Consider the following 23,390-nt stretch of genomic DNA (forward strand, 5'->3'; position numbering starts at 1 on the left):
CTGACTGAGGCACACACACGCACACACTGACTGTCGCACACACACACACACTGACACACACACACACACACACACACACTGACTGACTGACGAACGCACACACACACACTGACTGACTGCCGCACGCACGCACACACTGACTGACGCGCACGCACACACTGACTGCCGCGCACACGCACGCACACACTGACTGAGGCGCACACGCACACACTGACACACTGACTGAGGCACACACACGCACACACTGACTGTGTGTGTGTGTGCGTCGTCAGTCTGTGTGTGTGTGTTTGTGTTTCTGCGTCAGACTCACTGACGCGCGCGCACACAGTGACTGACTGACGCACACACAATGACTGACGCACACACACTGCATGAAGCTGTAAAGGGGGACAAACAGAGCTGTAAAGGAGGGAGGGGGGGGGGACTGGATTGATGTGAATGGGCGACAAACAGAGAGAGGGGGGAGGAGAGAGGAGCGGGAACATTACATCCCTTGCAACGCCGGGTCTCTCAGCTATATATACATATACACACACACACATACATATATACACACACAATATAAATATATATTATATATATACACACGTATATACACACACACACATACATACACACATCTTTTTTGCCCCCTATGGACATCAATGTTAGCTGGTTGGAAATGCGAAATATTGGGCTTCGTAATTGATTTTTCAGCTGGTGTTAGCAACAGTTTTGCTTTCTTTGCACACACCTGATTGATGCGGTATGATCCTTGAATATGAACAGGCAAGGACACCCTCCACAGCAGTTTCATCAAGCGGTTCGCTTCCTCCAGCGATTGCTGAGTTCTGTTAACCTTCTCGTAAAACAAGTTTCCAAAATCATCCGGGATCTTAAAGGATAAGGAAAGATTATTATAGGTTACTGAAAAGGCTGTTTATAGATACAGTACATAGAGCACATACAGCACATTTATAATAGATATCACTCTTGTTACTGTATTTTATTTACACACATACTTGATATGTACTTAGTTTTCATCCATATGTTTTTGAACACTCCTCCCCATTGCTATTTTACTGCATAAAGTGTGAAAACTTAATACATTTGTCTATTTACGAGAACAAAAGTGAGAAATAAAAATGAACATGGAAATGCTTAAACTCACACGGTCTTCTCACTAAAGAAAGCAGATCAAATATGTAAAAAAAAAGTTTCCAAAGTACAGGTTACCTGGAATTCAATTCATTTTTTAAGGGATTAATTCCCTACATTAAACATGCCACTGCCATTTTTATAATTTTTCTTTCTTATATAGTGCCGACAGTGTGCACAGCGCTGTACATAGAATTTCACTGGCACAATGAACCCTTGCCCCGTAGAGCTTACAATCTAATTTTGTTGTCTGAGGCACAGGGAATTTGAGTGATTTGCCCAAAATCACAAAGGCAACCAAGCCAGGCTCACCCACTGCAGAGGCAGTGACATTATCACTGAGCTGGTTGGGTCACGTCCTAAAAATGTACCTTGAAACTTGAAGTCTTGACACCGTGCTCAAGGTTGGCTACCAAGTCACTTAAAATACTCCTTCCTTCCACGATCTGCTTGCGTAGAGCGCTGTAATCTTCGACTAAACCCAGGACATGACGGCCACGCTTATCGGCCCACATTCGGTGCCCAGGAACCAGCCGGGAAGGGGTAGAAGATGAACTGTCAGCTGAATTGTCACTGTAAACATCTTCTTCATCCTGAAAGGCTAATTTGAGAACTTGTGATTAAAAAAAATGACCTCTAAGTGTGATACCCGTTTAAGCAGATTTTGAGCTTTATTAGGCCCAAAGCCTGGAGTAGAGTGTTCACATGGCAACCTCTGCTGTTAATGTTCACTTTCTGACCCCACCAGTAAGCCCAAAACGGTTTTCCCTTCCGACTTCAGAGACCTAAGTTAGAGAAACCATCTTATCCTGAGATTCTCTAATAAGGCTCTGAATTCCTGGGATGTCCCACAGTGGAAGGGGCTTAGCGACCATGATTACTTCAATTTTGGGCTAATCTTGCATGCATTAAACACATTGTTCAGGGCAAAACTAGAGAACAAAACAGTTACTGTATTGTCATGGTTTTTCACTCCGTCCTTGCTCTGAGATACACTACACAAACACATGTCAGAAGTAATTTATTATGTATAAAAAGATCTTTGATTTTAAAGATGCAGTACCCATAAGTGTGCCTGCATGCATTGAACGTCATCCAGCAGTTAAACTGCAGACAAGGATTTTTGGGTAGTGACATGCAAATGAGCCCATTGAGTTAGTGTCACTTTTAGGTTCCTATACATTGTATTACAAATTAGAACAGGAGCGCAGCTCTCAAAAGATATGTGAAAAAAAAGAGAACACAAAAATGAAAAATGAAATGATATTCAGGGGATGGAATAGGATATACAGTAGGCAGGGTCGGCATATTCCTCCAGGATAGTTTACATATGAAAGATCTAGATCTCTCTCCAGTTTTGATATTCTTTATAGCTTTTTGGATGTTCTTTGCCACTTATTTAATTATTAAAAAAAAAAATGTTTTTTTTAACATGGTTTCCTATAGGCTTAAGCTTGCTGCATGGTCACAGCTTTGAGCACAGCCAGGGTTAAGATGCATAGCCAGCAAACCCACCCACAGACATAGGGAACCATGTTAAAAATGGTTTTGAAGCAAAAAGTGGCACTGTCTGCTCATTTGCATGTCATTTCCTAGAATCCCTTGCTGCAGTGGAAGCACCGTATGCTGGGTGATTATGGTGAAAGGCGGGATTGTAGACCTGTCTAAGACATGCAAATGAGCATACTGTACAGTAATATTTCCATTTGCTATATGCTTTACTGTGGAGGGTTTTTGTCACTTTTTTTACCCACCATAACAATATATATATTAGGGGTATATATGTTTCACTGGGTCTACCTTCACTGCACTACCCTGAGAAAGGTCCCGTTTTGGGGACCGAAACGTCGGTATATTGTGCCTTGTTTTGCCTTATAGTACAATTTTTATACCTTCACAATTTGAATGCTATTGCCTGATCTCGTGTAAAAACGGTATCGTATTTTTATTCAATTATCTATGGGACATGCACCTATACGCTGGTGCTCACCTTTGGAGTGCCGGCTTTTTTGGTGGGGCTAATATCTGGATGTATGCCTTAAGTTACTTATATATCATGTTTTTATGACTAGTTCTATTATTTTCTCAACCCAGGGGGAGCATGTGGGAGAAAACACAACAAGAAAACACACTAAGTGCAGACTGGAATGTACAGGTGTGAGATGATTGTGATGCTTGGCCTCTAAGTGCTGCCTACTCACAGGATGTAGGTAGGATATGTATAGTGGCGTGATCAGTAGAATCTGGTGGGTCCCTCTGAGTAAACACAGGAGGTGGCTGGAACTGGGGTATCATTAGCAGGTGTACATGGAAAGATAAAAACAGACCTCCATGGTGCAGATCAATGGTATACAAAAAACTTTATGAAAGGATATAAAATGTGCACTCACAATATTTAAAAGCAAAATAAGCGTTTTTCACTATATAAGTGATGGGAGGGTAGGGATGGTTGCCTCAGCTCACCGCACCGCCGATATCCTGGATAGTTCTCCTCCGCAGGCTCCCTGCTACACCCAGGCAGTGTGGGGATCTCCAGCTGCGGTCTCTCCGGTGCGTCGCGTCACTTCCGGTCTGCACGATCAGCTCCGTCGCGTCACTTCCGGTTCGGCGGTTGATTGGCAGTTCGCGGGCACCAATCCTCTCACCTCCTGGGCGGGTCCACTCTACGCGTTTCGCCAATGGAATGGCTGGCTTCGTCAGGAGTATGGACCCCCCCCTTCCAGTGTTGCTTTATAAACCCTATACAATTGCTAGTTTAATTAACCTCTGCAGTACTGGTATAAAGTCTATAGACATGGTTAGATGTATTCACAAATTCATGCTAAAAAACGGGGTCAGAGTGGGGAGATTTGAAATACCTCTCCAGTCAATTGATAATCCTTTTGATTAATTAATAAGTAAATTTAGGCTGTAGGTAGTGGGGGGAGAAAAACGAATAAACAAAAAGTGGCAAAAATGTATGGGCTAAAAAATAAGCTTAATAAAAGATCTATAAAGAATCTATAAAAATACTATAAAAATACAATTCATTATAATAAAGTTCAGTAAAGTAGGTAAATTGAGTAATGAGGATGTGAATACATCCCTAAAACCATGCTCCAGCATGGTTCTTAGTTAAAGGGACAGTGCAGTAGCAGCATGTACATCACTAAAATTCATGTTAGGTACTATTAGTTTTTATATAATATTTCCAAAAAGACTTTAATCTATTCTGAACTAGACCTTATGGACAGACTCCTCTTACATGACACTCAAAAAGGAATATATAATATACTAACAAAGTCTAAACCTATAAACGACGCATATGGAAACGGAGGTTCCTGATTAACCTATGGAGGGCGGAGATGAATAGAGAGGAAAGGAATCCATATTAGAATACATGTGACAATCACAAATGCTATAATAACGTATACGATTATGGCAGTGTAAACAATGACAATATAAGGAAAGAGACAGTCCTTAAAAACATATAAAAAAAAAAAAATATAAAAAAAAAAAATATATATAAAAAAAAACATATAAAACCACTAAAATTAATGCAAGGATTTTATTTTAGAGAGGCTTTTTATTTCAGGAAGGGGGCCACATCTATCTCCATGTTTAATCCTCTGGGATGGAGTGATCTCAATTTGTGTATCCAAAAGGACTCTCTTTTGATAAGCTCTGTATTCCTATCTCCTCCACGCCAGTGTTGTTTAACGAATTCTATTGGCATGTACGTTAGTCCCTTGGGATCCCCCTGATGTTTTTCTGAGAAATGATTAGGAACACTATGAGTGACTAACTGCCTGTTAATGCTGCTAAGGTGTTCTAGTACCCTTGTTCTGACTGGTCTTTCTGTTTTCCCCACGTACTGCAACCCGCATGGGCACTCCAGGACATAGATTACGTGGTCTGTCCTGCATGTCAAACATGATTCTATCTGGAAAACTTCTTTTGTCACATTTGAACAGAACTCGTTTCTTTTATCTGATTTGAATTCGCATGCCCTGCATTTGTTGCAGCCAAAAAAACCTTTTCCCGTTTGAAGCCAGCTATCAGGATTTGTGTCACTTTTTTTCTTCAATGCACTTGGGGCCAATCTGTTTTTGAGGTTGTTTGCCTTTCTGAAGATAATGTTCGGTTTCTCAGGAATGGCCTCACCCAGAATCGGGTCATTTCTGAGAATGTCCCAGTGCTTGTTAATAATGTTCCTTATGACTTTCGCTTCCCCACTATAATTTGTGAGGAAAGCAAAGTCAAATTTCTCATTTCTCCCTTTTTTCTTTTCTTTAGGTCTAAGTAGATCCTCGCGATTAATACCCTCCACTCTCCTTATATCGTTGTCCAACTTCTCTTCCCTATATTCCTTCTCCATAAATCTTTTTTTGAGATACTCTGCCTGTTCACGATACGTGGTATTGTCACTGCAGTTCCTTTTTAGCCTAGTAAACTGTCCAGGGGGTACACCATCCATCCACCTGGGCAGGTGACAACTTGATCTTAATATATAGTTGTTTTTGTCAGTTTCTTTAAAATAGGTTTTTGTTTTAATCCTATTCTCATCAATAAAGATAACAAGGTCTAAAAAATTTACACTTGTTTGGCTAGAACTGCTCGTGAATTTTAGATTATTCTCATTCACATCTAGAGATGCCAGAAACCCTTCCAAGGATTCCTGACCCCCCCTCCATATCAGGAACACATCATCGATGAAACGGCGCCAGAGGACAAGATTCTCCCCCAGAATGCCCCCCGGCCAGATCTTATCATCCTCCCAAACGGCCATAAATAGGTTCGCATAACTGGGGGCGAATCTTGTCCCCATCGCCGTTCCACATTTTTGGAGATAGTATTCTTCTCCGTACCAAAAGAAGTTATGATTTAAAATAAATCTAATGCTGTCTATAATAAAACCAATCTGAGTCTCAGTGAGGTCCTTGTCCCTAGATAGTACCTGTTTGATCGCTCTACACCCTTTTTCATGTTCTATTACTGTGTAGAGCGATGTTACATCGCAGGTAGACATAATAAAATGTTCTTCCCATCTTACTTTATTTAAGGTATTAATGATGTCTGTTGTGTCCTTCAGGTATGCCTTCTGCTGCACTACATACAGCTAAACCCCGTTATAACGCGCCTCGCTATACCGCGATTCGGTTATAACGCGGTTTTCCCGTGGCTCCCGTTTTTAAAAAAAAAAAAAAAAATTTTTTTTTTTTTTGCACACTGCACACACTGCACACACTGCACACACTCACTGCACACACACTGCTCATTGCTCACACTGCACACACTCACACACACTTACACACACTCACAGACCCTCACACACTCACACACACACAGCAGGCTAAAATTGATTCATACAATTCTAGCAGTTCCCATTTACTGAATAGCAAACTCCCATTTATAGTTATTCCTACATCTATAGCACACTCCCTTTCAATAATTTGTTTATACACCTATTGCAGGCATCCAGCAACTTTATTCATTCATACGCCTGTAACAGGCTTTGATTCATTTTCTCTCACACCTGTAAATGGCTCCCAATTAATGTTTACACCTACACTGTATAGCAAACGTCCACGTATTCATCTATAGCAGTTTTTACTGTATTGATTTATTCTGCCTTTGTAGGGTTACCTTATGCTTTAGTGTCTGTTCAAACAAGAATACTGAACACACAGGCAGAATTGTGATGTGGAAGTGTGTGTGGCAGCCTGTCATATCAGAGAATTGCAGACCAGTTTGTAGTTACAAAGGTCCAGGGCACATGACACTCAGATGTTGCACAGCTATCAGGTAATCTGTAATTGTATTGCTGTACTAATGTACAAAATAACACGAACAGGATATAACAATCAGAGTGCCTCACTGCACTGAAAATTAAGTATTATAGGGAATGTGGTCACAATCTGAAATTGTTTGGCTACCACCTCAAAGTGGGGTTACACAACATGGACAGCCCACACCAGTCATTCAATATGATTGCCACATGGTTTAAATGTCACTCACTACTGTACTTAAGGCAGTTTGTTATTTCCAGCATAAATAGCACCCTGATCAGAAGACATTTGTTAATTGCTGACAATTATAAAAAGCACAACAGGATACTGCATGATGCAATGACAACATGCCACAGTCACAAGACTGCAAGACGCAAAGACAATACACAACCATACATGCACATAGCACTGCATGATTTAACAGCAGAACACACGACACAATAACAGACAAAACGACACATGGCACTGCATACACAATCACTCCACACTGTTTGAGACAAACACACACAGTGGTTGGCATTACCCGCAGCATTGTGGTGCAGGATGGTGGGAGGCATGGTGCAGACTATAGTTCGGCACACAGGGGGTAGGAGATGATCAACAAGGCTCAGCACAGAGCAGCGGTACAGGAACAGCGTGTCAGATCCCTGCTCTCACCGGACACATGGCTCATACAGCTGGTGCAGACCGGAACTGCTTCATGTGCGAAATGTCTGACTTACTAATACTGAGCATGCGCAGTTGTTTTAAAAGTGCACGACATAGCCACTGCATCATGGAGGCCCGCGGTGACAGGGGGAAGCGGGGACCGGAGGGACATCCCCGCTCCCATCTCCTGCCCCGCGGCCTGTCCCGCGGTGACAGGGGGAAGCGGGGACCGGAGGGACATCCCCGCTCCCATCTCCTGCCCCGCGGGCTGTCCCGCGGTGACAGGGGGAAGCGGGGAGCGGAGGGACATGCCCGCTCCCATCTCCTGTCCCGCGGGATGAATATGCGCTAAAGCGCGGCGGCCATTTTTTTTTTCCGCGACCCCGTTAGTAACGCGGTGGTCTCGGGGTGGACCCCGAGACCCGCGTTATAACGGGGTTTAGCTGTATTTCTGAAGGAATGTATCTATGTACAGTGACAGATTAGCCGATAATGAGTATCAGTTTATGTACAGTGACAGATCTAGATTACCTATCTTTTACCATCTACCTAAGGTCCACAAAAGTGTAGTCAATCCCCCAGGCAGACCTATAGTCTCGGGGATTGACTCGCTTACGGCTAATCTGTCACTGTACATAGATACATTCCTTCAGAAATATGTAGTGCAGCAGAAGGCATACCTGAAGGACACAACAGACATCATTAATACCTTAAATAAAGTAAGATGGGAAGAACATTTTATTATGTCTACCTGCGATGTAACATCGCTCTACACAGTAATAGAACATGAAAAAGGGTGTAGAGCGATCAAACAGGTACTATCTAGGGACAAGGACCTCACTGAGACTCAGATTGGTTTTATTATAGACAGCAATAGATTTATTTTAAATCATAACTTCTTTTGGTACGGAGAAGAATACTATCTCCAAAAATGTGGAACGGCGATGGGGACAAGATTCGCCCCCAGTTATGCGAACCTATTTATGGCCGTTTGGGAGGATAAGATCTGGCCGGGGGGCATTCTGGGGGAGAATCTTGTCCTCTGGCGCCGTTTCATCGATGATGTGTTCCTGATATGGAGGGGGGGTCAGGAATCCTTGGAAGGGTTTCTGGCATCTCTAGATGTGAATGAGAATAATCTAAAATTCACGAGCAGTTCTAGCCAAACAAGTGTAAATTTTTTAGACCTTGTTATCTTTATTGATGAGAATAGGATTAAAACAAAAACCTATTTTAAAGAAACTGACAAAAACAACTATATATTAAGATCAAGTTGTCACCTGCCCAGGTGGATGGATGGTGTACCCCCTGGACAGTTTACTAGGCTAAAAAGGAACTGCAGTGACAATACCACGTATCGTGAACAGGCAGAGTATCTCAAAAAAAGATTTATGGAGAAGGAATATAGGGAAGAGAAGTTGGACAACGATATAAGGAGAGTGGAGGGTATTAATCGCGAGGATCTACTTAGACCTAAAGAAAAGAAAAAAGGGAGAAATGAGAAATTTGACTTTGCTTTCCTCACAAATTATAGTGGGGAAGCGAAAGTCATAAGGAACATTATTAACAAGCACTGGGACATTCTCAGAAATGACCCGATTCTGGGTGAGGCCATTCCTGAGAAACCGAACATTATCTTCAGAAAGGCAAACAACCTCAAAAACAGATTGGCCCCAAGTGCATTGAAGAAAAAAAGTGACACAAATCCTGATAGCTGGCTTCAAACGGGAAAAGGTTTTTTTGGCTGCAACAAATGCAGGGCATGCGAATTCAAATCAGATAAAAGAAACGAGTTCTGTTCAAATGTGACAAAAGAAGTTTTCCAGATAGAATCATGTTTGACATGCAGGACAGACCACGTAATCTATGTCCTGGAGTGCCCATGCGGGTTGCAGTACGTGGGGAAAACAGAAAGACCAGTCAGAACAAGGGTACTAGAACACCTTAGCAGCATTAACAGGCAGTTAGTCACTCATAGTGTTCCTAATCATTTCTCAGAAAAACATCAGGGGGATCCCAAGGGACTAACGTACATGCCAATAGAATTCGTTAAACAACACTGGCGTGGAGGAGATAGGAATACAGAGCTTATCAAAAGAGAGTCCTTTTGGATACACAAATTGAGATCACTCCATCCCAGAGGATTAAACATGGAGATAGATGTGGCCCCCTTCCTGAAATAAAAAGCCTCTCTAAAATAAAATCCTTGCATTAATTTTAGTGGTTTTATATGTTTTTTTTTATATATATTTTTTTTTTTTTTATATGTTTTTAAGGACTGTCTCTTTCCTTATATTGTCATTGTTTACACTGCCATAATCGTATACGTTATTATAGCATTTGTGATTGTCACATGTATTCTAATATGGATTCCTTTCCTCTCTATTCATCTCCGCCCTCCATAGGTTAATCAGGAACCTCCGTTTCCATATGCGTCGTTTATAGGTTTAGACTTTGTTAGTATATTATATATTCCTTTTTGAGTGTCATGTAAGAGGAGTCTGTCCATAAGGTCTAGTTCAGAATAGATTAAAGTCTTTTTGGAAATATTATATAAAAACTAATAGTACCTAACATGAATTTTAGTGATGTACATGCTGCTACTGCACTGTCCCTTTAACTAAGAACCATGCTGGAGCATGGTTTTAGGGATGTATTCACATCCTCATTACTCAATTTACCTACTTTACTGAACTTTATTATAATGAATTGTATTTTTATAGTATTTTTATAGATTCTTTATAGATCTTTTATTAAGCTTATTTTTTAGCCCATACATTTTTGCCACTTTTTGTTTATTCGTTTTTCTCCCCCCACTACCTACAGCCTAAATTTACTTATTAATTAATCAAAAGGATTATCAATTGACTGGAGAGGTATTTCAAATCTCCCCACTCTGACCCCGTTTTTTAGCATGAATTTGTGAATACATCTAACCATGTCTATAGACTTTATACCAGTACTGCAGAGGTTAATTAAACTAGCAATTGTATAGGGTTTATAAAGCAACACTGGAAGGGGGGGGTCCATACTCCTGACGAAGCCAGCCATTCCATTGGCGAAACGCGTAGAGTGGACCCGCCCAGGAGGTGAGAGGATTGGTGCCCGCGAACTGCCAATCAACCGCCGAACCGGAAGTGACGCGACGGAGCTGATCGTGCAGACCGGAAGTGACGCGACGCACCGGAGAGACCGCAGCTGGAGATCCCCACACTGCCTGGGTGTAGCAGGGAGCCTGCGGAGGAGAACTATCCAGGATATCGGCGGTGCGGTGAGCTGAGGCAACCATCCCTACCCTCCCATCACTTATATAGTGAAAAACGCTTATTTTGCTTTTAAATATTGTGAGTGCACATTTTATATCCTTTCATAAAGTTTTTTGTATACCATTGATCTGCACCATGGAGGTCTGTTTTTATCTTTCCATGTACACCTGCTAATGATACCCCAGTTCCAGCCACCTCCTGTGTTTACTCAGAGGGACCCACCAGATTCTACTGATCACGCCACTATACATATCCTACCTACATCCTGTGAGTAGGCAGCACTTAGAGGCCAAGCATCACAATCATCTCACACCTGTACATTCCAGTCTGCACTTAGTGTGTTTTCTTGTTGTGTTTTCTCCCACATGCTCCCCCTGGGTTGAGAAAATATCGTTTGATCTTCTGGGACCAGTCAAGACAGTCCCTTCCAGAGGGTCTGAGCAGGGGGTTGCAACTTATATTATACTTTCACCTTTGCACTATTTGAGTCACGATTTTCTTTGATATCACTATTTATGAGCTATATATATTCACTGTAATTTAAGTGATCACTAGCACTTAATTAGCGCCAGTTTTTTTCACCAATCACGTTATCACATTTATGACTAGTTCTGCCAATGTGACATTTTTTGTGCCTAGTTTGCCTTTTTTTTATATATATTTCTAGGTTGTATCTAATGTATCTTTCATTTGATAGATTCTCACTCCCCCAAAATTCACTTTGTTCTTTGCAACTTTGTTGTAGCTTTCTTGCTAAAGTTTGTTTTGTTGTCAACAATATGCGTTGAGGGTGGCAAAGAGAGATGGGGTGGGGGGGGGGGGAAAGAGGAGGAGGGGGGAAAAGAGAGAAGAAATGGGGGAAGAGAGGAGGAGGAGATGGGGGGGAGGAGAGGAGGAGGAGAGGAGGAGGAGAGGAGATGGGGAGAAGTGAGGAGGAGGAGATGGAGGGGAAGAGAGGAGGAGGAGATGGAGGGGAAGAGAGGAGGAGGAGATGGAGGGGAAGAGAGGAGGAGGAGATGGAGGGGAAGAGAGGAGGAGGAGATGGGGGGGAAGAGAGGAGGAGGAGATGGGGGGAAGAGAGGAGGAGGAGAGGAGGAGGAGATGGGGGGAGAAGAGGAGGAGATGGGGGGAAGAGGGGAGGAGGAGATGGGGGGGAAGAGAGGAGGAGATTGGGTGAAGAGAGGAGGAGATGGGGGGAAGAGAGGAGATGAGGGGAGGGAGATGGGGGGAAGAGAGATAAGGGAAGAGAGGAGGGGTGGAAGGGGAGAGGAGGAGGACGGAGGGAAGAGGAGGACGGAGGAAAGAGGAGGACGGAGGGAAGAGGAGGAGGACGGAGGGAAGAGGAGGACGGAGGAAAGAGGAGGAGGACGGAGGGAAGAGGAGGACGACGGAGGAAAGAGTAGGAGGACGGAGGAAAGAGGAGGAGGGCGGAGGGAAGAGGAGGACGGAGGAAAGAGTAGGAGGACGGGGGAAGAAGATGGGGGGAGTGAAGAGAGGAGGGGGGGAGAAGAGAGGAGGAGAAAGAGAGGGGGACAATAGGGTATGCCTATGCAATCTCTTTATGAATACAGTGACATCAGACAAAAGGGGGCAGCCAGAGGAAATTAAATCCGAATCTCAGCTCACCAGGTTTATAAGCCAACTTTCAGAAATGATTTAAAAATACTTGTAGGTGTCAGACCAGACACCCAGATGCAGCCTATAAAACATGTCCCTGCCATTAGTAGGCTTTGGTCCTAGCACAGAGTGCCCCGTGGATTTCAATGCGGAAGTACATACTTCTGTATCTTTCTATGTGCTGGGTGGAATTGCCTTTTAAGTAACATTTCACGGATATATTTTCCTGTGGTTCTCTTGAGAGCTGATCCTTCAGTTTCTGGTGCAAAGCGTGGCTCACTTTGATGCTCCGTTCAAGCTGCACACGCAAACGCTGGATTTCAGCCAGGAGTTCACTTAAATCAAGAGAGTTTAGCTTATCTTTTGACCGTTGACCTGCTGTGTTCTTTTCAGCATCTAAACAATTAGAGGAATAAAAAGTAATTTAAATATTTTGGGGGGGGGGGGCTGACTACTGGGGTCGGCTGTCCATACCCCCTTTCTCCCCTCCCAGACAGGCTCGGTAACCCCTTCACCCCTGTTGATCGACAACTGCAGACCCCACCTTCACTCACCAACTTTCCAGGGCCCAGGTAAAGAGGCTGTCTATAGTCACCGGAAAACAATGTATTATGACGCTTACCCAGAGCTTCTGTGATAGTGCCAAGAAAGAAAAGCAATCCTAATTATTGTGCACTCGTAGGCCCGTAATATAGTGTGCGCCCTTGCTCCGCCGTGTTGAAGCCTGACTTTATATAGTTCGGCCGCGCACGCACGGTAGTTGAGCATTGAGCCGGCAGATCGGTGGAAAGACTCTGAATAGAGACTTCTCTTGCTGCTACCGCTCGACGTCACACTGTATTACCCAATCAGGGTATATGTATATTATGTGTACGAGTATAACGTGTGCATGTGTGAATTTTTTGTCTTTTGCAGAAAAGCTTTTCATATATTAAAAGCGCTCCAGGCAATTGCAGTGACTATTTGAAGTACCTCATTCTGTTTGGGGGTAGAAAAATGTGCAACACACAAACAACATTGAAAGCAGCACTGCTAGATAAAGTCTATATAAATATTTCTGGAAAAAACTTCCTTTTCACAATTTCATTTTTGTTGTCAGAGCGGTAATATTGTCAGTAACGTTTGGTCAGTATGCCTAGCCAAGAGATACTGCTAATTTATTCAGTATTGGACATAATAGCCAGCATTTTGCATAAATAAATCTTTGAGATGGTTACCGGTTTAGCCGCTATTTCTCCCTCCAGGGTCCCCAATCAGGGTGTGACGTAATGGCCACGCCCACCCGTGCGTGTCATAGCCACGCCCATCTGTCGCTCAGAGCACTGAAGTCTATACACACAAAAAGTGTGCTTCACGTGCAAGAGCTGTCGCGCACGCACCAACTGTAAAACAAGCCTTAGGCGAGAACCTCTTCCTTATGGATAAATAAGACTGACGGTAGGGAAAGCCTGGCTCAGTATATTAAAGGTTAGCCCCGCTGGTTGCCCCTAAATGTCAAGGTGGTGACCAGGTATTTTGTTAAAATGTCCATCTTACTACCGACAAAATGCCTGCCCGCACTTAATATGGGTTCTCTCTGGTAGCCATCTGTAGGGACAGTTTATTTGATGTTTGTGATTCACTGTTTTCTGTAGGATTGACGGTATGTTGGGCCTGTAATTCACTTAGTGAGGCCAGCATACAATTAATCCAAGGACTGTCCATTGTATTGGGCCAGGTGCAGGGTTGTGGGACAAAGGGGAGTTGTGAGCCGAGAGGTGCTCAAATGCTGGGTGAGACGCAGAGTCCATACTGCAAAGCCGCAGTGTTGTTGTCTCCCCGCAAGTGAGGCGTCTCACCCTGCGGGAGGTATGAAGCTGAAACAAGGGAGCGGTGCCTCGGTCCTAGTTCCGTTGTCTCACTCCCTATTGGCCAGTTCATCTTTCCCTCTCCCTGAGGCCCCGGCCAGGGTGAGACCACGGCCTCCGATTGGCTCAGCAAAGCATCTCTTTGCCGATTGGTCGGCACCGGGTACATTATAATTAGGATTGCTTTCCTTGTATATGGTTTATCTGAACCCTAAAGTAGCACTGTCTCATTACATTGTAGAATAGATATACACAGGTTGAGCGAGGCATTAGTTTTATTGTTTATGTGCAGTCTTTCCCTAGGTCCAAAATGAACTCATGGCACTCACATGTTTGAAGGTGCTGTCCCATAAAGCCAGGCAGAAACAATCCTTTTGTAAAACATTTAAATGACCTTCCCTAAACAAATCTAACCATGCAAATAGCGGCCATCATTCTTTTAGACATTACTGTAACAACAAATAGAAGTTTTTACTGGCCTCTGCATGGGACGTGTTTGTTAGGCAAGAGTTTTCTTTACCCTTAGCCCACCCTGTTCTCATCAAAAAGCCAATAAATATAATGGAGAGATAGGGGGCTTTGCTGTGCAATCTGTTGTTGAACACACAGTAACATCAGAAAAAAGGGGAGAAGTCAGAGGAAATCACACCTCTCACAAGTCACCATGTTTACAAACTAACTTTGAAATATGATTTAAACCTACTTACAGTATGAGTCAGATCTGGGTAAAATAGATATCATGCAGATATAAACCCTTGAACATGTCACTGGCATTAGTACACTTTGGTCCCAAGACTGCCTGACCCTTCCAGAAGGTAGAATCTACTGTAGGTAGGGGTGGCCTGGAGATAGACACCCCTGAAATTGATTGGCCCTTTTCTCCCTCAAATACAAACCAGGCATCTATCTGTAAAACATGGAATAGAAATCACCTGGTTGAGTAGCTTTAATACCAGTCTTTCTTTTAACTTTTTCATTCAAATGCTCATAAACCTTAAGTTCTATTCGAAGCGATCGAAGCAGCTGATCGTGTTCTGAAAGCTGATGTTGTTGTAAAGTCAATTCACTTTGTTGTCTGAAAACAAAAAGAATATAGTTTTATTTTTATTTAAATATCGATATTAGTCATAACATGTGTCACATATTTTGAGTGCCTGTCCTTTGAGTGTATGTATATACACACACACACACACTATATATATATATATATATATAAACCCCACACTGATGAGACCCATCAAGGTCGAAACAGCTGTCTGTGGGTGGTTTTCTGGGTATGCACCTTAACCCTGGCTGTGCTCAAAGCTGTGACCATGCAGCAAGCTTAAGCCTATAGGGAACCATGTTAAAAATGTTTTTTGAGGCAAAAAGTGACACTGTGTGCTCATTTGCATGTCATTTCCCAGAATCCCTTGCTGCAGTGGAAGTGCTGTATGCTGGGTGATAATGGGGAAAGGTGGGGTTGCAGACCTGCCTAAGACATGCAGATGAGCATACAGTTGTATTTGTGTATATATATATATATATATATATATATATATATATATATATATATATATATATATATATATATATATATATATATATATATATATATATGAACAACAAAAAAGAAAGCGCCCGATCCTAGTGCAGCATGAAAAAGTACAATTTAATAAAAATGAATAAAACCAACAAATGTGAACTCACAAACAACGGATAAATAAAAGCATATATTGAGTATACTCAATCGCCAACCGCCCACGATGTGCCTTGGATGGCGCGCCCTCTCTCCGTCTGCACTCTCTCAGCTCTTCCGAACCGACATCCAGCAGGGGATACAGGAACAGGCTCACCACAGTGTAAACCGGAAGTCCTCCACAAGGTTAGTGTATTCCGGATAGGAGATCAGTTTGTGACCCCGCGATGCGGGGGCTCTGAGAAAAAATCTCTCTGCACTCCCAAAGGCAGTCCGTGTTAAGGTGGGCAGTGATGATGGAGTAAATGTTGTATCACAGTGTGACAGCAGCTAGATAACGCTCCTCCCTACGCGTTTCTTCACACTAGGTGATTTCATCCCCTGATCCTGTATCCCCTGCTGGATGTCGGTTCGGAAGAGCTGAGAGAGTGCAGACGGAGAGAGGGCGCGCCATCCAAGGCACATCGTGGGCGGTTGGCGATTGAGTATACTCAATATATGCTTTTATTTATCCGTTGTTTGTGAGTTCACATTTGTTGGTTTTATTCATTTTTATTAAATTGTACTTTTTCATGCTGCACTAGGATCGGGCGCTTTCTTTTTTGTTGTTCACAGATTTCTGGGAGTTCGTTGGTCCTTGATGAGAGCAGCCAGAACCTAGCATGGACCCTTGGTTTGGTTGATATATTTTTATTATTTATATATATGTTTTTTTTTTCCATTTTTATTTTTTCATTTTTTGACACATTCAGTGTCTTTTTTTATATATACATTTTTTTCAATTGTCATCCATTGAATATCATCCAGGAGGGATTCATTTGTGCAGTAGTCTTTACCACCGACATTTACCTTTTTTATATTGGTATTGGCATATATTTGTGTTTACAGCAGCTTTTTAAACATTGGCACTCAGCATTTTATTATAACATATTGTATGTATTTTTTATCAGTGTGAATCAATCATCCATAATATTGTTGCACCACCTTTGCCAATCACCTTTGCTATATTCACTTAATATAACCAATTGGGATTTGGTCTGAGCTTACACCTGAGGAGCGCAGTCTATTCTTTGTCTGTAATATATATATATATATATATATATATATATATATATATATATATATATATATATATATATATATATATATATATATATATATATGCAAATATAGCTGTATGCTCATCTGCATGTCTTAGGCAGGTCTGCAACCCCGCCTTTCCCCATTATCACCCAGCATACAGCACTTCCACTGCAGCAAGGGATTCTGGGAAATGACATGCAAATGAGCACACAGTGTCACTTTTTGCCTCAATAACCATTTTTAACATGGTTCCCTATAGGCTTAAGCTTGCTGCATGGTCACAGCTTTGAGCACAGCCAGGGTTAAGGTGCATACCCAGAAAACCACCCACAGACAGCTGTTTCGACCTTGATGGGTCTCATCAGTGTGGGGTTGATTTTACTGGGAATGCAAGAGAGGCTAATGGGATCCCAGAATCCCTTGCTGCAGTGGAAGTGCTGTATGCTGGGTGATAATGGGGAAAGGCGGGGTTGCAGACCTGCCTAAGACATGCAGATGAGCATACAGCTATATTTGCATATTTGCTTTCCTGTGGAGGGTTTTTGTCACTTTTTTTACTCACCATAACTTAACTCAGTATTATATATATATATATATATATATATATATATATATATATATATATATATATATATATATCATATAATACATACACACACACACACACACACACACACACACACACACACACACACCAAAAGGTAAATACAGCAGGCACACCCATCAGAAACATTAGCATATAGAAGGCTTACTGCGCGCATTATATGAATCAAATAAACATATACTTCACCTAAACCCACGGATCAGAGGCAGCACATCACAGATAAGTGATCAAAACATGGTGTATTGCACACAAATCCAACGTTTCGGTCATATAATAGGACCTTCATCAGACACCACCTGGATGAAGGTCCTATAATATGACAAACTTGGTCTTTTTTTGTTCAATACATGTTTTGATGACGTACCTTCAATGTGCTGCCTCCTACTCCGATCCATGGGTTTGGGTGACACACGCACACAGTTATTAGAAATTTAACTCAACCTTTTAAAAATAGATAGAAGAAATTTTGCTTATAATATAAAGAATATGGATTTTGTTTCAAATTGTTATCACACAGATCATAGATCAAAATCCAAATGTTATCCTAGTGTCCAAAGGAAGTTTAATAGACACGTTTTATACAGTAGTAAAGAGAGATCTTCAAAAAGCATCTAGTAGTAATTAAATGAATAATAATAAAAACAGACAACAACAAAAATGGTACGCTTGGGTTCCAGCTTTAAACCAAAACTATTTCTTTATATGAGATGATTACTTCTACAAATAAAGGGTACTATAAGCGGAACCTATTCCTGGGATGATGGAAAGACCAATTTGTTTGGAAGGATAATCCCTTTATTCACAATATGCTTTTCTATAAAGGCATTATAGATTGTATTATCATTACTTGGAAGGGCGATCATTTGGATACCTGTTTTAAACATTAATAATGGTTTAAATCTAACCGTTACATCAAAGAGTGACCCCAAATGTACAGCTTTTCGAGATTTGCATTTTGAAATCGACAGGCAATCGCATATTTTCAAAAACTTTTTCTAAATAAACAGATGCTTAAAGATGTATTGAAGCCAAAAGTAATTATAAACATTGGCTCAGAAATATACCATAAGGGCCAATTTCAGCACCTCAAAAGAAATTGTAGTAAAGAAAGATTTTCTTGAACAGTCAAACAAATTGAAAAATACATTTGTTGAAAGGAGTTATGATTTGCATTTAATAGATGGGAGCGTTTGCGAGGGCTAAAAAACTAGAACGGAATAAACTTTTAGAAGTGATACTAGAAAAGGAACTTTAACAATAATTAGAACAAAGATTTTAATTCCGTTTATTACAAATTTTAAAGAGGGAATCCAAGCGGGCGTTTAATTTTTTACCATAGGATTAAAGCAAGGGGTCTCCAGATCTGAGTTAATCCAATATTCAGGGACCCCCTGCTTCCAGAGATACTTACCTCCAGAAGGAGTGCCAATAGGAAGCCGTCCATGATGACATCACAGCTTCCTATTGGACCACAGGAGCTTTGAACAGTGGGCATTACGTGATCCCTGCTAGCAAGCCGGAGTGGCTACGGGTGCCCTGCGGAGTTAAGTATCTCCGGAAGAAAGGGGCCCCCCTGTGGAGGTAAGTATCTCCGGAAGAAAGGGGCCCCCCTGCGGAGGGAAGTATCTCTGGAAGAAAGGGGTCCCCCTGCGGAGGTAAGTATCTCTGGGAGAAAGGGGCCCCCCTGCGGAGGTAAGTATCTTCGGAAGAAAGGGGCCCCCCTGCGCAGGTTAGTATCTCCGGAAGAAAGGGGCCCCCTGCGGAGGGAAGTATCTCTGGAAGAAAGGTGTCCCCCTTCGGAGGTAAGTATCTCTGGGAGAAAGGGGCCCCCCTGCGGAGGTAAGTATCTCTGGGAGAAAGGGGTCCCCCTGCGGAGGGAAGTATCTCTGGGAGAAAGGGGTCCCCCTGCAGAGGTAAGTATCTCTGGGAGAAAGGGGTCCCCCTGCGGAGGGAAGTATCTCTGGGAGAAAGGGGTCCCCCTGCAGAGGTAAGTATCTCTGGAAGAAAGGGGTCCCCCTGCGGAGGGAAGTATCTCTGGGAGAAAGGGGTCCCCTGCGGAGGTAAGTATCTCTGGGAGAAAGGGGCCCCCTGCAGAAGTAAGTATCTCTGGGAGAAAGTGGCCCCCTGCGGAGGTAAGTATCTCTGGGAGAAAGGGGTCCACCTGCGGAGGTAAGTATCTCTGGGAGAAAGGGGTCCCCCTGCGGAGGTAAGTATCTCTGGGAGAAAGGGGTCCCTGGAGCTAAAATTAATGGCGTTCAGCTCTGGAGATCACTTGCTACAATCCTATGAAAATATACCAAAAGTACAACTGCTTGGATTGTCTCTTTAATAAGGTGGCCAATGAAATTCAAAAGAGTAACAAATATAAGAAACAACTCTAAAGAATTTAAATTTAAATTAATCAAATTTAAAGAAATTAAATTATTCTATTTTAAACTCAATTTTACCAGATAATCCAAAAATAGTATATAGGCGAGCCAAGATGATATATATATATATATATATATATATATATATATATATATATATGAGATATATATATATATATATATATGAGATATATATATATATATATATGAGATATATATATATATATATATATATATATATATATGAGATATATATATATATATATATATATATATATGAGATATATATATATATATATGAGATATATATATATATATATATATATATATATATATATATATGAGATATATATATATATATATATATGAGATATATATATATATATATATATATATATATATATATATATATATATTTCACCTAGGCGAGCCAAGATGATATATATATATATATATATAATCAAAGGCTCCTTACCAGGCAGACCAGAGAATCCAGGGAATCCAAAGCAGGCACAGCAAGGAAGAGACAGCACACTTGTTAGCAAAAAGAATTGTATTAGTGAAGCAGGCACAAAACACCAACGTTTCGGTCCTAAAAACAGGACCTTTATCAAGGGAGTGCCTGCTTCACTAATACAATTCTTTTTGCTAACAAGTGTGCTGTCTCTTCCTTGCTGTGCCTGCTTTGGATTCCCTGGATTCTCTGGTCTGCCTGGTAAGGAGCCTTTGATTGTATTCATCCATATGGGACTAAGCACCTGTCCTCATCTGTATTTGTGTGCCATCTGCTCTGTTACCTATATATATATATATATATATATATATATATATATATATATATATATATATATATATCATCTTGGCTCGCCTAGGTGAAATATATATATATATATATATATATATATATAAATAGAGATATATATATATATATATATATATATATGATATATATATATATATATATATATATATATATATATATATATATATATATATATATATTTCACCTAGTGAACTACAACCTTTTACAAGTTTAGATAATACAAATGTTTTTCATTCTAAACCAGGGGGGTTCTTTCAATGTAAGAAATATTGTATATGTACGAATCCTAACAATAACGTTTTTAAATTGCTTGTATCTGAAGAATCATATCCCATTAACCTTTTGAGTGTTGGAGGTGTCACAGCCCGATTGCCACGGGCACAGTGTGGTCATGTGATGACAGCAGCCATTTCCGTGGAAACAGAAGAGTCGTCGCCCTGCTCCGCTTCCCTACAAGGCTGATCGGGCCCTGCGCTCCATGGCATGCGGTCAAACCAGAAAAAAAACACTATGGGCATGGTGTAGTCACTACATCATGGGGCCCCTGGGGTGGCAGAACCAACGTTCTTGGGCCCCCAAAGGGTTTAACATGTTATCAACTGTAATTCTGTACGTGTGATAAATCTTCTGAAACCAGGGTGGCCAACTCCAGTTCTCAAGGACCACCAACAGGTCAAGTTTTAAGACTATCCCTGCTTCAGCCCAGGTGGCTCAATCGTTGACACCTGAAGCCCCATGATGTAGTGACTGTCATGCTAAAGACGTTGATTGAGTAACCTGTGCCGACGGGATATCCTTAAAACCTGACTTGTTGGTGGCCCTTGAGGATTGTAGTTGGCTGCCCCTGTTCTAGAATGTAGCTGCCCGCTTCAATATGTGGGACAAACCAAAAGACATTTGAAATAGAGCAAACAAGAACATATCGGAAACATAAAACGGGGCTTCGTGGCATTTTCAAGAAAGACACAAATGTGACTCAAGTGGTTTCAAAAGAAAAGGTACAGACAAAAGAATCCACCTGTACTATATATGTTGGAAAGCCGTTTGTTTGTTCGCTATGAATCTGAACACCTCTTAAGATATCGTAACCACATTTTGCACGATGGTTCCTGAGATCGAGGAGCAGGATTTTGTCTGTGTTTGGAAATTGGATACTTTATATTTGTAATCCTATGAGTTATTACAATTTCTCTAAGCAAGGGAGAGAAGGGGAGGTGGGTGAGAGGAGGGAAGGTGAGTGAGAGATGGGGAGGTGAGTGAGAGATGGGGAGGTAAGTGAGAGGAGGGGAGGAATGAGGCTGGCTTCTTAGATTTCCCAAGCAACGCCGGTACTTTAAGCTACAGTAGTTCTCAATAAAAGGGAGGTAATGTCCAGAATGCTTTAGTTACTCAAGAAACTTTGGGGGTTTCGGATTGCATATAGTATGATACCTGAAGGATTTAATGAGGATATAGACGTTATCCATTTTATTTGACATTATGGATACATGTCCTGTAATTTAGTTCCTAAAAAAAAAAAAGGAGTATATAGAACGCCAGAGCATCAGAAAAACAAGTCCTTGTAATGTAATAAACTGCAGCTGGAATAAACTCCTTTCATGTATTGAGTATACCATAACTTAGCCCTAATAGGGTTAGGGGACTAGAACCTAATGCCAACGGCACCATTCATAATTAGTACAGACCAAAGTCCCATTATAGTAAAAGGAGAAAAACAGGGTACAGCGACCCATAAAGTACACTCACTTTTACTTCTCCTGGAGTATCCAACAGTAGATGATTGATAGGCGTGCAATCTCTCAGGTAAGCAGCAGGAACAGGTAGAAAAATTGGCAGTGCACTGCCAGAAGGAACAGAAGGAGGCTCACGGTATGCAGAAGCAAAAATTATTTATTACAGAAAAAAGATGGACCAAATGTCCCCCCGAAGCTGCAGCACAAGTCCACCAACACCTTGAGAAAGGGCATACTGCCCGAAACGCGTTGGTGGAAATGTGCTGCGGCTTAGGGGGGACATTTGGTCCATCTTTTTTCTGTAATAAATAATTTTTGCTTCTGCATACCGTGAGCCTCCTTCTGTTCCTTCTGGCAGTGCACTGCCAATTTTTCTACCCGTTCCTAAAAAAAAAAAAAGCAGGTTTATGTATGGTTCATAAGCATTAGTTATCTTATTGTGTTTATACATACACATTGTCATAGTTTACTTATAATAGAATAGTATACTTTATACACTAGTAAATCGTACACAATTAGTTGGTGATGAAATAGACTAAAAATGAGCTTTTATTAGATAACTAGCTGATATACCCGGCTTTGCCCGGGATTTAATGTTCTTGCTCCCCCTTCCACTCTCTCCCCCCCTCTCTTTCTCCCCAGTTCACAGCAATACGCCCCCCCCTCTGTTGCCAGCTGGGATTCCCCCTGTGTGTTTGGCAGCTGAGCTGACTGAGGGGGGAAGTGTGTGTGAGAGTCAGTCAGTGTGTGTGTGTGAGTCAGTCAGTCAGTCAGTGTGTTTCAGTCAGTATGTGTGGGCTTGCCTCCCCTCTCTCCT

The 23,390-nt window shown here is 41.7% G+C and overlaps 1 protein-coding gene across 3 annotated transcripts in view; it reads right to left on the reverse strand.

Annotated features, from left to right (window-relative positions):
- CDK5RAP2 (CDK5 regulatory subunit associated protein 2) overlaps nucleotides 1-23,390 on the reverse strand; it is a 197,756-nt gene that overhangs the window by 14,440 nt on the left and 159,926 nt on the right. For all 3 annotated transcript variants that reach the window (XM_075579451.1, XM_075579450.1, XM_075579452.1), the window contains 4 exons: nucleotides 15,216-15,358; nucleotides 12,599-12,832; nucleotides 1,509-1,738; nucleotides 734-874 (listed from right to left, as the gene is read on the reverse strand). In XM_075579451.1, coding sequence (XP_075435566.1) covers nucleotides 734-874; nucleotides 1,509-1,738; nucleotides 12,599-12,832; nucleotides 15,216-15,358 — 748 coding nt within the window. The remainder of the gene's footprint in view (nucleotides 1-733; nucleotides 875-1,508; nucleotides 1,739-12,598; nucleotides 12,833-15,215; nucleotides 15,359-23,390) is intronic.

This window comes from Ascaphus truei, chromosome 21, assembly GCF_040206685.1.
Source record: "Ascaphus truei isolate aAscTru1 chromosome 21, aAscTru1.hap1, whole genome shotgun sequence".
In the NCBI taxonomy this organism is placed as follows: Eukaryota; Metazoa; Chordata; class Amphibia; order Anura; family Ascaphidae; genus Ascaphus; species Ascaphus truei.